Source organism: Rissa tridactyla, chromosome 7, assembly GCF_028500815.1.
Source record: "Rissa tridactyla isolate bRisTri1 chromosome 7, bRisTri1.patW.cur.20221130, whole genome shotgun sequence".
NCBI lineage: Eukaryota > Metazoa > Chordata > Aves > Charadriiformes > Laridae > Rissa > Rissa tridactyla.
In genome coordinates, this window is record NC_071472.1 from 48,337,414 (window position 1) to 48,353,154 (window position 15,741).

The window sequence follows — 15,741 nt, forward strand, 5'->3', positions numbered from 1 at the left end:
AAAACAAAAAGAAGATAGTTTTGCCATCATCTTTGACGAAGAGCTTCAGTGCCTTACAGAATTTGAGTTCAGTTTGTTTTCTAGTTCACAAGTGATTAGGTCACACTCGCATCAACATCTCAGTACCAACAGGAATACAGGATGCAATTCAGAGAGGTGCTTGGGTCTATAGGTCTTCCCTTCCTTGCCAGCAAAAGACGCAATAGTACAATAAAACCAGAGAAAGATGCCTGAAACATCAAATCTAGACCTACAGCCCATTCCTGGTTGACTTGAGTTCAAGTTCAGACACTCAGCAGACTCGCCCCACCACTGGCAAGCAGCCAGTTAACATGACCAGGCATACCGAGAGCTTAGAACCAGGCGGTGCGGTTGTGAGGCTCTACACCAAATAAAAGCCTCTGGCCGAGTGCGCTGAACAGAGCTGCCTTTGTGCAACTCCTCCTCTGTCATCATCCAGGCACAAGAGAAGAAATTTGGCTGCCACAATGAAATACATATATATATATATATATATATATATATATATATATATAAAAAACACATAATGCCCGTAACACTCTAAGCAGTAGCATCCCAAGAGCTGAGGAGCCTCTTTGTGCAGCCATCCAGTGGTATCACACCAATGGTTGGGGCTCTGAGGTTCACTAGATGTGCACCACGTGCACCTACAAGGGCTGTAGCCGCTGCAGCTATCGCCTCTCCTCCGGCGTAAGGGGAGTGGTGTTGATTTTTCTTCGGAGGCCTTATATATTTCACTGTGGCCCCTGCAGGAAACCCACCATTTCCCAGCAGAGCTCCTGCACAAACCCCAACAGGTCCCTGGTGGGGTCCGAGGCACAATTCCCAGGGACAGTGAGGGAACCCCCGCAACTCTCTCCTCTCCGTTCACACCCCAAGGACCACGTGCAATGCAAACCTGTGGTCCTCAAAGAAGGTTTAAAGGAAGCCTCACGCACGACATTAAATACCATTCTACAGCTCAAAATCAGAACTGTCCTTTTCATTTCAACGACAAAGAGATTCTGCACATTTTAATTAATGGGTTTAATTACTGGTAGCAGATTTATTATTCAGGCCAAAAAACCCCAACCTTTTCATGCAGTTCATCCCTTCCCTAATTCAAATAAAAATCTCATTGAAAAGCCAAGTTCTGCATGTTTTGACAGTGTCCAAGTTACCATTTTTACTTGTGTTTACTGCTAACCTCCCCCCAAAACGCAGTAACTACACTCACTTTGACAAGCAGGCATGCTGGATTTACATCTAAACAACACACGTTTTGATTCCGGCGCATCCCAGCTCCCAATAATCCACCTGAAGTCTATGGCAGTTATTTTACAGCATGAGAATTATTATTTCATTTAGAACACTCAAAATATTTATTCAAAGAGAACAAATTACTGAGACTTATTTCAAACAATATAAAAATACCTTTAAATTATAAACCAGGCCAAGCACAGTCAACTCCTATGAACAATAATTTAATTACGAATCAATTCAAGTTCACATTTCCTTTAAAACAAACATGCAGTGAATGTTGAACACTTTGTGCAGTCCCAGTTTTCATTTGTCAGCATCCTTGCTACACTTAAGTAATAATTACACCAATCAGAACAATATGCTGTTAACTTCACTGAGGGACATATTGTCTGGACAAAGTTTGTTTTCAGAGTGCTCATCAATGTACCTTTAAAAACCAGATATTAAAAATATGCTCTACATTTAATTACTGTTATTACAGGAGCAGTGTCCTTCTGGCAACATAACCCATTCATCAGGCATCAAGTACGCACTGTGTATATGGCTTGCTGTAAGTGTCTTTTCCAGGAGAAGGCTCCTCACACACTCCCTTTTCTTTTTCCTCCTCCCATGAATAATGCACACAAACGGAGCGTACAGTTTGAGCAATCAGGGGCAGTTACTACAGCTCTGCACAGAGTAAACCAGCAAAACATGAAGTGCATTAAACAAATGTCCCTGTGACCCATGATGCTGCAATGAACAGTCTGGCCACCCATTCCACCACGGACGCAATAATGGGGATGAATGGCACAGAAGGAAGATAAGCCTGCAAAGCCTTTCCCAAAGTTTCTCTTGCCAATGTTGCTGTAGGCATGCGGACACTGCAAACTGGGCAGAAGCCCCTGCCTGTGCCCTGCTGAAGGGACCACCTCTGTCAAGTGGTCTTGGCTGCCCCAGTTCCTCAGGACCACCTTGCTGAGCAGACAGGACAAGAGCTCATCACACTTGCATTAAATACATCCACTAGAAATGAGACAGCTCTTTGAAAAACATCAAAATGCTGGTTTCAAAGATGAGATTTAAGGCATCTGAACAGCTTTTTTTTTTTTTGGATAAGATAAAGAGTGTCACTAAGCACAGTTTGAATTGGCTTTCTACATCTGGAGTAAAGATATCCTAATCTGGTATATTTCTAGCTTCTGTGAAACCTTCTGTACAATTTTTTAGATGGAAGGGGGAAAAGAGATGAAATATTAAAAAGTAAAGTTAATGAAAGATCTTGACTGGACACATAAAGGAGACCACTTGGAGAAAATCAGTCCTGTCAGATTCATGACGTGAGCTACACACCCTTGAAGACATAAAGAACAACGTAACCTTGTCTTGGATCCATTAATGAATACAGCATGTTACATTATGTTTGCTGTATGAAGCTGATTTAAAAAGGTTTTTAGGTCTTTGCTTATAGCAGCATGTTACTGTCAGATTAAAGAGGGACAACCATGCAGAAAAAGGCTTAGCAAAGCTGCAGGTAGTTTTTGGACAAACACAGTAAATGTAATGCACTGAAACGGGAAAACCCTGCTTGCTGATTGCTGCAAATACACATTAGGTAACTGCGGAGACAGACAACAGAAGAAAAGCTTCCTTTTTCTGCTGCCTTTCCCTCACAAGTGCAAAAGCTGGGAAGGGCTAGTATTCCTGGGGAGAACGCAACCAGTCACGACAACTTCACTGAAGCTGGTGAAAGGATGCAGGAGGAGAGTGACAGCATCTTCCCCGGCCCGCAGAGACGGCACTCATCTGAACAAGCATGGCACGGTCCCTACGTCATGCCATGTCAGCTACTGTTACTAAGGAAACGGCACCAGATAACCCAGGCTGAAAACATCCCCATCCAGTTTCTAACAGAAACGCCCGTCCACTAAAGATGCTACGAATATGCACTGAGCTTGCGTCATTTCATTATACTTGGATCGACAACACAATACCGGTGAAATTCACTCAACAGCAACCTGCAGCCCAAAGAAATGTGGAATTTTTGTCCCAACATGGCACACATTAATGGCACTGCACACGGTGCAAACTGAGCCGCTTCAGCTCTGAATCACAGAGCTAGATCTTTTAGAAATCAGAGAGGATGAAAGAGTAACTGGAATGTAACTAGGTTATAAACTGGGTTGAGAACAAATACAAAAACATCTGCGTTCATCGCTTCCCCACAAGGATGAAAATGTCAGAGCTGTTTTCCTTCTCTCTGATCACACAGGAGAAAACTATAGATTGTAAGCAGGGTCACTGTGGTTACAACAAATCTCTCCCCCGGATGAGGGGAGCTGACTGGCACAGAGGCATTATTCCGCCAGTGCCAGGAAGGGTGGCACAGAGCTGCCCTGGGGCCGGGGAATGGCATTTCCTTCAGGAGCTTTTGAAGGTGAGCTCACAGCTTCGTCCTCTACACTCAGCAGGTTAGAGGGGCAGTGCAGAGACTGTGTCTCCTATCTCAATACGCTCATTTTCTGTGGTCTCGTTAGGGTGATCTCAGGGCAGGAAAGGGGCCCTCCTACCCATTGGATGCCAACATATCTCCACAGTCAAATCCCATATGAGCTCCTCTCGACTTGCAAACGAACCCTACACAACTTGAGCTGCTCTTCTGTCCAACTGCATGCTACGGATTGAATCCAGGACTGTAGAGACACATTTCAAGGGCCAGACTGTGAGAAAACTCATTCAGGCTCAACGCCCTGCTGTAATCTTACATGGAAAACTTCCTTCTGCTGAACAGCTAATGCACCCAAGCTCTTTCAGAGATGCTGTAGTCCAGCACGGGGCTGAACCGTAAACACCCAGCCTGCCATCTCAGCCTTGGAGTTTCTTGTCCTTACAAACCCATGTACTGTAACAGAGGGACACCTAAGGGTGTGGGAAAAGCAGCACACACTCCTGAATCGGCACCATCAGCCATTTAGGACCTAGGAGAGTACGAAATTTTCAGGTACTGATGCAGATAGGCCCTGAAAATCAACTACCATGGATGTAAGAGAATCTTGCTAAACTCAGCTGTGCAGGAGCGTAAAATGATTCACAAGAATTCTATATTTATAACAAAGATTCACTGAAAGTGACTCATGTACCGAGCCAATCCAATTTTAAATAGAAGGGAAAAACCTCTTGAAGAGGCAGATGAAACTGTAGTGGGGGAGGGAAGAGAACTGCACAGACAGAAGAGCCCCAGCCAGGAGCTGTAAGCCAAAGCTACTGGAAATGGTTTCTCCATTCAATTAGTTGAAGTGATAGCAGAACATTCAGCTTCACCTACTTCTGATTTAGAGTTAATTAAGTCCTACATTCAAAGCAGCTGCCGGCTGGAATACTTCGTTAGGATAGGTAGGATTGCTGGGCAATAATAAGGCAGCTCATGGAGAGTTATTAGTTCTTCAGACCCTACAGAATTCAGAACATAAAACCAACTGCAATCACAGTGGGAGGAAGGGAGAAATATTAAGATGTTACAGTATTCCTAATTTTGGCCGAGTAGATTCTAACAGAAATAGCTGCCGCCCCACTACCCCTTACATCAACACTGCAGCATACCTTATAGAATATAATTTCAAAGACAGAGAAGAGACGTGCAACACTAGGAGCTCTCCAGATCAAACAGGCAGCCCGCAGCAAAGGCAGCGGCTCAGGGCTCCTTCACCTGCTCCTACCTTGGGACCATTTTCCTTGGTTACCTTTTCTTCTCTGTATAGTACAAGTATACAGTGGATAAAAGGGGATTATTTAACATAACCACAACCTAAATGGAGGAAATGGCTACAGTCTTTATTAACAGCAACAAAACGCTAGCCAGAAAACGTGGCCAAATCTTGCATTCCTGCACTGAATATGTAGGGATGAATAAATTCTCCTAAGCTGTAAGTAAAAGATAACTTGGACGCAGCAAGCACAGGCTAGAGAAAGATTAGCCTTGCATACATAATAACCACGCACAGCAAAGCAAGTTGGAATTTCAGTGTTGCCCCAGGAAAAGGTTACTATTCTCTGACTTCGGCTTTCAGTAACATGTGTCAATACTTCTTTGTCTGAACAGTCCACTTATCTCCAAAGCCAGATCTAACTTCCACTCCTCTTAACCTCTCCACTGTCATCAACACATAACTGGGTACGCTTGGCTGCAAATGCTCCATTCTGTGAAATCCAGAAGTGTTTGGATGACGGCTGATCTCCAATCATTCTCAGCATTGCTCTCAGTTAAGTCTTCAATTTGAAGCATGAAGAGAAAGCAGCCAAGAATTCACCAGCCAACAAACATGTTTACAATTGTACATAGCTTTAATTCTCAGCAATATCTTGCTGTGATGTTTCTCCACACACCAAAGTCTGATGAACAGCGTTAAATTTTTATTTGCCCTAGTAAATTATGGACTAGATTTCACAACTGTTGAACCAGCATTCAACAGTTCCTTCTCAGACCCCGAATAAAGGGGCTAAGTCTCCAAAGGAGTACTTGGTGTGAACTTTTGGGAGCAGACCTCTACTGAGAATCCAGCATTGGACCATTCTTTATCCATCCATCCACACAAGGTCTGCTTCACTCCATCATCACAACACACACACAATGAGTCTAAAACTGCAGGGACCAGGCAAACCACCCCCAAATTTTAGAATTTATTCAGACTTTGATCGATTCACAGAGTCCTGAAACACCAGCTGCCTTTGGTATATATCATGTTATCGCCAAAGAAACTTTGATTTCCTGCTAATTCTTGATAATGCAACTTCAAAAATACAGTAATGAGGAAAAGTCACCAACATAATGGCTCACTGATTGTATTAAAAAACATATAAGAATTCCCACAATGTCAAAGCCTTGATCTCGATCTTTCAAATGGATCATTTATGTAATACAGCATGCAGTGCAGAGTGGCGAGCAGAGAAGTATTGTTAAGGTCTGAAACATGCCAGTTGGCCAGTGGCATGATGCTGGCTGAAATACTCACTGAGATTTTCATTGTTTCTCTTCTTTCAAAAAAAAGGCAACAGCTCTTTCAATGACTTTTTGAGCTGGATTCTGTCACCTATACTCAAAATGAGACACTTTATTCTTCAAACACATTGAGACAACTTAGAGAACAAAGTACAATGGCCAGATTTTAACCCATGTCTGTGAAAACTTCATTCTTTGGCAGTTATTCTCTGGGTTGTATCTTATCTCCAAATACATATTTTTTAACCTACTAGTGTTCCCTAGTAAAGCACCTTGTTGTTTTGGCTTGGTACTTATTTTGGACAATGCCATTTTAATAAGAGTTCCTTTCTTATTTGTAATGTACACACAGATGTAGCAAATGTAAAGAAAAGATGACACGGGCCTGAACTCCATGATTTCTAATATTTTAATCCCTGCATTTACCATCAGAGAAAACACATTTCTATAGGAAAAGTAACATTATGTATCATTAGCTCTTTTGTTTGTCATTTACCACATAATGCGATGATGTGACTGCTGTCTTCATGTACAAATTTCCGGGTGACAGCTTCTTCCATGATCTGCTTTACCTAAAATAAAGAAAGAAGTGATTGTAAGATCCCAACACAAACCAGCACAGGGAGTTTCAGTTTCAACCTTTGCTTGCCCTTTCCCCATCACCAAAAGACTAACAACTCACACAAGTTACTCTTTGCAGAGAAGGAAGCATAAAAGCATTTAAGTAAAGAGCAGGTTTTCATGGCATGAGGGAACCTCTGGCAGAACAAGCACAGGTCTATTTAGGCTGTGCCCCTATAAAAGGCTGAACTATTTCAGAGTGCCCTCTGGAGAACTTCTCCAGCAGAAGTTCCAAGGGCTGTGCAAAAATTTTTATGTGATTCATCCTTGGCCTTCCTGTATATAGTTACTTCTGCTCATGAAACGAGATTATGTATTGCCATGTCTTCTTTCCGCTTGTGGCATTCTGCTCTTTTTCAAGCACAAAGAATCCCCGAGCTACACAGGCATATATCCCAAGAGAGGTTTACAGCAGCCTTTCCCCTATTTGAGGACTTCACATGCCACAGTAATTACAAACAATGCTCTCAAAGCTCTGCTGCATCAGACACTATACAAAAATAATATAGTACCTACACTGAACCTACAGTGCCTTCAGTTTTCACTTCTAAATACAAATGAACAATTACAGTGAATAAAATTATATTTATCACACTTCTTACTGATTCAAAACAAAGTTCCTCTCCGGTGTCAAGGCTGATGTGTCAAAGTTCCGGAAGGAATTCATTGCAGATTACTAACTTTCAAAAATTAAGGAAGAAAGCAGGCAAATCTCACAATTAGGATCTTGAAGAGAGGCTGCAGTTACCCTCCATTCATCTGCTAGCTTATTCCTCCCACAACAGCTTCCTCAGCCTGATACCAGATGAAATCTATTTGCCTCAACCAGCTCATTTATCAGACACTCATTTCTTCCTGGCCACGGAGCACTTCCTTTTCCAGATACAAATCCACAATCATTTTCGGATTCTCTCATTTGTGAACTATAATTACAGGGGTAAGACACTCTGCCTAAATAAATGCCACATCACTTTCAATATATGAAAGTAAGTGCTACTGTGGCAGAAGACTTAACAAGATACTCTCTTTTTCCAACATTTTTTTCTTTTAACTTGAAAACAATTTTTACAGCAGTCCTGGAATCCAACAAATAGTGAATTATCTGGCAGGTAATCACTGTGTGGCTACTCTTCACCAACACGCTCAGCAGCATGGCCTGTCTATCAGCTTGGTCTGACCCGAGTACCAGTGCAAGCTGTAGAGCAATGTCACCACCCAGCTGCCACAGGGGCTAGGTCTGCATGCCTAGAGACCTCAATCTGTGCTTCTCAGGAGGGCTGGCAACTGGGCACTCAGCTCTCGGTTGGCTGCATCTGGTACCCAAGATAACCACTTTAAGGCTAGCTGGGTTACCACGTCTTTGCAGCACTGACAGGTCCAAAGGCTTGAAGCCTTCCCACTCAGCACTGGAACCGGGAGAAGCTGCAGGTGCGATGCTCCATGAACAGCTGGGCTCTGCACTTGCACTGCTGTGATGATGAGGCGGCAGCTGCCTTCTCCAGTTTGGAGGGCTTCCTCCTCCAATAAGATCATTTGCGAGGCCAATTCTGGATGCTGTAATCAAGCATACCTTCCCCCTGGTAGTCCCCTTGAGGTCTCCATGCCCACTCCGACACCCCCACCCCGGCTGGCAGCAGCCCACAGCTCCAGCACTTGCTGCACAAGCTTTTCAACACATGGCGTTCTCCTCACCCCAAATTCTGGATCAAGTTGATCTACAGAATTTGGGCTTCTTATCAAACAGGAACCCTCTGGGTTGCAAAGAAAGCACTGAGGGGAAAAAAAAGGAAACATGTAAGAGGCTGTGAAAGTAGAACGTGTTTTAAATCTCAGGACTTCAAAGCAAGTCTTTTGCACTTTAAAAATCCTGGCTCACTGTTCACATACTGAGGCTTGACAATATAAACTCCTAATAAGGCAATTTGTTTCTTTCCTGTGGCATCTCTGACATGGCTATTAGAACTTTGGACCTTACAGTAAAGCAGTGGGAGGTGGAGGAGTAAGAGGGTATCAAGAAAGAAGCAAAGGTGTGAGCAAGTCTCATGGACAGCACGTCACACAGGAAGCATCTGGATTACCCCATCTATCCAGCAATCCCCTTCTCACATTTTTATTTGCATCATTATTGATTTACAAGCTTGATGTCTGTTTGCCCTGGCAGGAACCCAACAAAACTTGTTCTAAACCTCGCCTAGAGGTTCGAAACCGTCTAGATAACAGGACCTACACAAAGCACAGCTCAGTAAAGTGAAGGGGACAGGACAGCAGCGCAGCTCTGCATGTTTAAATTCCAGCTCAGACCCTGACCTGCATTTTCACGTGGGAGGCAGCATGTTCCGGCAAACACAGCTTGCAGTGGAAGCACGGGGACAGTGCCATCCACTGCCTCCAAGCCAACTCATCTCTGTGCTTCGGGCAACCCATCTGTGAAAGAAGGACAGTGACCCAACCTTTGCAAGCTGTTCTCATTCCACTGGATGAAAACTATATTCAATCTACCAAATGAAAGGCCTCATTTACTAAAAGGAAAAAGTACCTGTGAGTGCCGCTAGCACTAAGGTGGACAGAAGAGGAAGCAGGAGCGAGCTGCACCAGGGTCAGTCACGCACAGACGACTCAAGTTCACGGACATGAATTTAGGCACCATTCTAGGGCTGCAGACTGTGATTTCAGTCTCAGCTCCCCAGAGAACCATAACTGGAATTCAATTTCTGATGACAGGGAGGAAGAAGAGTCATTTACCAGGAGCAAGAGCTCTGCAGCTCAGAGGCCAATTCCCCGCTGTCACACATTTCCCAAGCGTACCCCAGTCATCAGTCTTTATTAGCTCAGTATGTTATTTAGATCTCAGTGTGTAGCCCAGGAAGAAAAAATTTAAAGTGTATAAAAAATTAGAAAGAAAAAGGTTTCAGATGCAATAATGAACCCTACTTCTATACAGCAGCACCATATGGTCAGTCTATTTGCAGATTTTGAATCCAGGACCTCCAGAGCAAGGCAGTACAGACCAGACGAGAATTTGGTGTCTGTTCCCAGCTGCCACCGAATACAGAGCAACCTTTGCACATTTTATAGAGAGTCAGTGAACATTATTAGAAAACATTTTCAAGGCAAAGACAGTAGATATGAAGATTCAAAAGCTGAAATGCAGTGTTCTTCAATTCCACGTCATTCCTCACTGCCACGTAATTCAGGGACGCTCCAGGCAAGGAGCTAAATCAAATGTTTCTGATCGAATGGAACACAAATCTTTTTCTTTTTTTTTTTCTCCCTTGCAATTTTGTGCAGCTCTCTTTGTAGGGAACTATGCTGTTGTGTCTCTGTGTTCTGGGGAGGCACTTGTCAATGAAGCTTTCGAGCATAAGCCTACACAGACACCCACTTGCAGATACTAGTGGACCTGACCAAACTGCAGATTAATCTCAAAAAAAACCCAACCCATCAACAGCCCGCCCCCCTGCATTCACCCATCCACCTGCACAGGTAAAGAAATCTGTTCAGCCTGCTGAACTGCTGTTTGTGCATGGGACGGAGGGCTGCCTCCTCCAGCTGGAGCCCATGCTGCCAACAGAGAGAAGCCTGGAGAGAAACCTGCCCAGGTGGGATGGAGGCGGCAGAGGTTCTGTGAAGGTGCAACACAGGCTCCCTCCATTCCCTTGGAAACATCCTCCCCTTCTCTGTGCCTCCTCTGTAAGATCGATACAGGATCTACTCATGTCAACCACACTACTCATCTATACCTTCCAGGTGGCACAAGCATGCAGAAAAGCAGCAAATGGCGCATCAACTCCTGTGCGTTTCAGTCTCTCTGTCACCCAGCAGCACTGCTCCAAGGGAGCCACAGAGAGTTCAATGACAGGCTCACAAGACATTCAGCTCTCCCTGGAAAAGGGAACAGGCTGCATGTGCACCACATTTATCAACCACTGGAGAGCAAGGATGGGAAAGCTCTGCCTACCCAAGTAAAGATCTTGGCACGTGAGTGAAGAATATCCTGGTGGTAGCATTATCCAGGTAAAGCAAAGCTCCTCCAATAGAAGCTGATAAGCGTTTGCATGATGTTATGATGGATCACTGCTCTGACTTCCTCCCACACCCTACAATGGCTAGAACTTTCAGAACTTTCAGTCAAACCCCAAACATAGATCATAATACATGGATTATTTAGTAAATTTCACCAAAAAAAACCACAACAGAAATGCCTGTATGTTTAGTTTTTTAATTTTCATTATAAACAAGTTTTTAAAATGGAAATAAACTCCAATTTTGCAGCAATCTGCTGGTATAAGAGATCAAGAAAATGAATACTAAGACACAACATGCACTAACTATATACTAACTTGTTCACAAGCATAGCACTGGAAGAGACCCACAGATGTGGCCTTTCCCATCCCTCTGTTGAGTTCCTGGTCCGCTCTAATGAGCACAGACACACAGACAGTTAGGACTTGCCTTACTGCACTTTTGCTAAAGCGTCACAATGATGGATTTCTGAATGGGGCTCATCCACCTCATCTCAACGCAGCTGCAACCTTCAGGGTTAGGAATGACCTTTCAAACCAGCACCACTCTTTCGGAATACAGGTTGTAATGCTTTCCCCAACCATGCGTCATGATGGGACACTGGAGAAGCACCACAGGGACAATGCAGTGCTGGAGGCAAAGAACAGTGCTCATAAAATACTGGAATAATCAGGACCACAGCTAAAACCCAGAGCATTTTTTTCTCAAAGGAGAAAACCTTGTGTCCAGCATCCGTGCCTTCTTTAGCTTGTGTAGTTACGGTTCATCTCACTTACTGATCCCTCCTGCTGCACTGACTCTTTGTTACTCTCAATGAAGATATGGGTGGTGTAAATACAAGCTGTTAAATAAGTACTGTATTTCTTCTCAGAAGCGGTTGCAATTGCGTTTATGAAAGGCTCTGAAATTTTTCAGGGTGAAACTGCTAAGGTTATTGTTATCCTGTTTGTTTCACAGCAAGAAAGAGTGCTGTGTTTAAATTCAGAATTGGCAAAAAACCTCCATTTCAGTAGGTAGAAGGAATCGGCCAGAGAAAAGCCTGTTTTATGAGTCTGCTTGTCACAACAGATTTTCCTGCAGAGAGAGATAAATGTTTGAAACGTGAACTTATAAGCAGCCTCAGCATGAATCCCGGTAGAGTTAAATTTTCAAAACACATTACATGTCCTCCTCTCTATCAGAGCCAACAAAATACATTCTTTACCAGTGGGAATTGAAAGTCCATCTGAGAAAAAAAGCAAACAACATTAAATTTTCCCAAAGGAAAAATGCAAAAGTTTTTTCTGAGAGGGAGAGACAAAATAAAACAAAAAAACACTTCGCACCAAGTGACTTTGGAGACAACCATTTTATATTTTATGAAGACAACTGAATTTTAATGGGCTCGATGTAAACAACATACAGAAATAATATGCTTACTCCGAACCCCATTAGATACTGTGGTTACATGAAAATAATTCAACAGGAGGAAGAGCCTGGGTTTAAAGGACGAGGGACGGGAATGATCGCTTTGAGAATGGACATCGACTAGTAAAGTTTTCAAAACAAGACCACCAACACACAACATGCATGCAGGTAGAAGAGGCTATCTGAAAAGTCACACAGAATAAAAAATGAGGTTGAAAGCTCTATCAGAAAAAAATTAATGGCTGTTGTTAAGGGCAGCTTAAACTGGTGGTTGGTATACCAGTGGTTTGCATTCAATTCCTAGCTCCGTTGATTGATTATCTAAAAGAAAAATAAAATCTCAGTGTCTCTGACTGCCTCCTGATACCATTTGTCTTAATGTGAGCAGAACAGACAGGGTCCCCTTCTACAGGTCTGGGCATTGCACAGGCAAGAGGTGTTACCTTAACGGGCAGACAATCCCCCAAAAGCTCTCATGACTATAGGGTGTAAAGCTCTGGGCTACCCCCAAAATGCCAAGCCAACATAAATCCTCTAGAAGAGCATTTGTGAGGATTTGGAGAAGGAAAAAAAAAAACAAATCAAAGGCAAAACAAAAATGTAGATGACATAGAAGGTAAAAATAACACTTTCAAACATTATTCAAGTAATTTAAAAGCTAGACTCCAATTAAAAACATTTTAGAGACTTTAAAAACAAATTAGCCTCAGATTTTTTAATTATGTACCACTTGTTCTCCTTGGCTCAAACTGGCTTGGATCATGAAAATCCATTTCACTTTCAATCTCGTACATTAGCACAAGATTGCAGTGTTCAGAGTTGGAAAACATTTCTCAAATTTATTTATATATTTAAACATTAACCCAGGAGAGCAAGTGCACACAATTCTAAATTAAACCTTACAGTATTGTGGCTCAAAGGTCCTAGTTTAAGCTAAAATTTCTAAATAAAGCGGCAGGTTCATGGCTGCATTAAGCCACAGCAAGTAGCATGTGAGCAAGCAATGGTTATCACCTGCGCAGTGCCCTGCAGCCAGGTGCTGGCTGGGTCATTCTAGGACATGGTCCTACAATTTTGTGTACAGAGTGTTCTTTACGTGTCTATCCCTACTCGACATTTTCCAGTCAACCTACACCGACTGAAACATCTGGTATTTTCTGGTTTCAACACTAACAAATATTAGGACACCAGATTCAGGCTCAGGAATCTCGGCCATAGCAACAACTTTTCACCTGGGCTTTAATGAATCCTGCTCTCTGGCTACTTCTAATTTCCCCAGCTGTGAACTGGGGGAGGGAAAGGAGAAGGACAGTTAGCTTTTTAAAAATACTTTTTATTACTGTGATGGATAAGCATTACATCCTCACTATGCTCCTGTGTAAAAACAGGCAGCTACACACAGCTGTTACACTGCCAATGCCACAAAAACGCAAAATATGGTATTGGGGTGTCCGGGGGAGAGGCGGCCGCTCGTTAAGGTGGCAGTTCCACCTGGTGCGTGTTCAGAAGGGTACTCAGGGACCAAGACAAGTTTATACCTCCTACCATGACACCCAGGCAGGGACCCCAGGCAGCATCCTGTGTGAGCGGGTCTTGGCATGGTGACAAAAGCCACTCCACCCAAGCAGGAGCTCCATCCTGCCAGGCAAGGACCACCATTCTCTCAAAAGACTGAAGCACTACCAGCCCAAACACAAGTGTGATCAAGTGCCACCATCCCCGTTCAGGCATGGGGTGTTCAGCGGTCTATCCACAAATGGATCTCAGGCTGTCCCAGCGCCAAAGTGTCACGCAGCCGTCTATAACGTACCCCAGCCCTCCCGGCCCTTCCCCAGCACGCTGCCTGAGGCACAGGTACGACCCCCGGGGCTCACTCAGGAGCCAACTCAGCTCAGACAAGGGTATCTCAGGCCCCGCTTTGTCACCACTGGTTTTCCCTCTTTCTCCTCTCAAACTCACAGCCAAGGACGAGTTAGTGAAGAACTAGTAACAAGGGAAACACAACCCCTAGGAAAGGGTCAACGGGCTCCTGACGGGCCCTGCCGCGGCCAAGCGCCGGTCCCAGGGAAAGCACCGGGCGGGACCGGCACCGCCGCTCGCCGGGGACCGTCCGCCCACCCGCCGGTTTTCCCCTCAGGGGAAGGTCACGGACTCCACACGGGCATCGCTGAGATGGTTAAACCGTTGTCGCCGAACAAACCCTGCACCTCCCATTCACCGCCTCCTACGGGGAAACTGGGGTTTAACCTGATCTGGCTAAAGCTTTATTTTATTTACCTGAGGCAAACTCTGAACTACCGGCCCTACTGCCAGAGAGATTAAACGCATTCATCACACGGAAGGTTCAACGTTTCCTCACCGGCCCGAGCCTGCCGCAGGAGCCCAGCCCGCCCGGAGAGGGGGGACCCTCCGCCCCCGGGAATGCGGGGCCCTGCCTGCCTGCCTCACGGCCACGGCCCCGGCCCCGCCGGGGGGCGACCCCCAACCGCCGCCCCCTCCTCCCTCACTCCCTCTTCCCTTACCTCCTTCTTCACGTTCCACAGCAGCTTCTCCTTCACGGCGTCCGCCGAGCAGCTCATGGCGGCCGGGGAGCGGAGCGTCCCGCCGCGCTCACAGCCGCCCACCCGGCGAAGGCTCCGCGCTGCCTGCCCCTGCCCCGCGCGCCGCCGCCATCTTCCCCCGCTGCCGCTGACGTCAGGCAGAGGGCGGGGCCGCACCTGCCGCCGCCACCGCCCCGGCTGAGGGGGCTCCATGGCAACCGCGCGGGGCCGGGCCCAGCCGGGAGCCCGGCAGCCCCGGCCCTAAGGCGGCTCCGGCCTGCCCGGCAGCCCCGCTCTCCTTCGGTAGGAGCATCAGCCCGGGAGGGGCCCAGGGAGCCCAGTACCTCGCAGCGGCCTCTCTGGAGACGGGAAGGGGGTTGAAGCATCAGGTCAGTGACATACGTTAAAACCTGCTTTTTCTAGTACTGATTTCCTTATTTTCCACTAAAAGAACGAAGAGCATACTCATTTGCTTGATCGCTTTCTGATGCTGGCAGAAGGACTACGGGGGGCCTAGGACGCCCTCAAGCTCTTCCTTCTGAAGCATGTAACGATGTGGGCGAGACCCTTCCTTTAGCAGGGGTAATCGGGGCACTTAACAAACCAGAGCTCGCTCTCAGGAAGTCCTCCAGCTACTGCTGAAAACCCAACATTATTATGGCTGCAAAAGCCACCACAGGAACACCCAGGCAAAGGGAGAGCTCCCGAGGGGAGGGTATAGAAAACAGAAGAGATGGGAGGCAGGAACAAGACAAGACCTCTGATAGCACAGGCAGAAAAGGGAAAAAGAAGAGTTGTTCCACCTTGAGCGTGTAGCTCTGTGCAAATCTGAAAGAGGGAGCAGATAGAGGAGACTGGATCTCATTACTCAGTCACGAGAACCAGAAGTCCTACAGCAATGAATAAAAGTAG

The 15,741-nt window shown here is 45.3% G+C and overlaps 1 protein-coding gene across 9 annotated transcripts in view; it reads right to left on the reverse strand.

Moving 5' to 3' along the window:
- SGSM2 (small G protein signaling modulator 2) overlaps positions 1–14,962 on the reverse strand; it is a 61,357-nt gene extending 46,395 nt beyond the window's left edge. For 8 of the 9 annotated variants that reach the window (XR_008467787.1, XR_008467786.1, XM_054209621.1 and 5 more), the window contains exons 1-2: positions 14,812–14,962; positions 6,735–6,810 (exon numbers count right to left, since the gene is read on the reverse strand). Coding sequence is in view for 6 of the 9 variants with exons in the window: in XM_054209621.1 (XP_054065596.1) it covers positions 6,735–6,810; positions 14,812–14,868 (133 nt within the window). In the remaining 3 variants the exon portion in view is untranslated. Of the gene's footprint in view, positions 1–6,734; positions 6,811–14,811 lie in introns of those variants that run through there. The other variant, XM_054209622.1, reaches the window with a different exon arrangement.
- Positions 14,963–15,741: the final 779 nt, after the last annotated feature.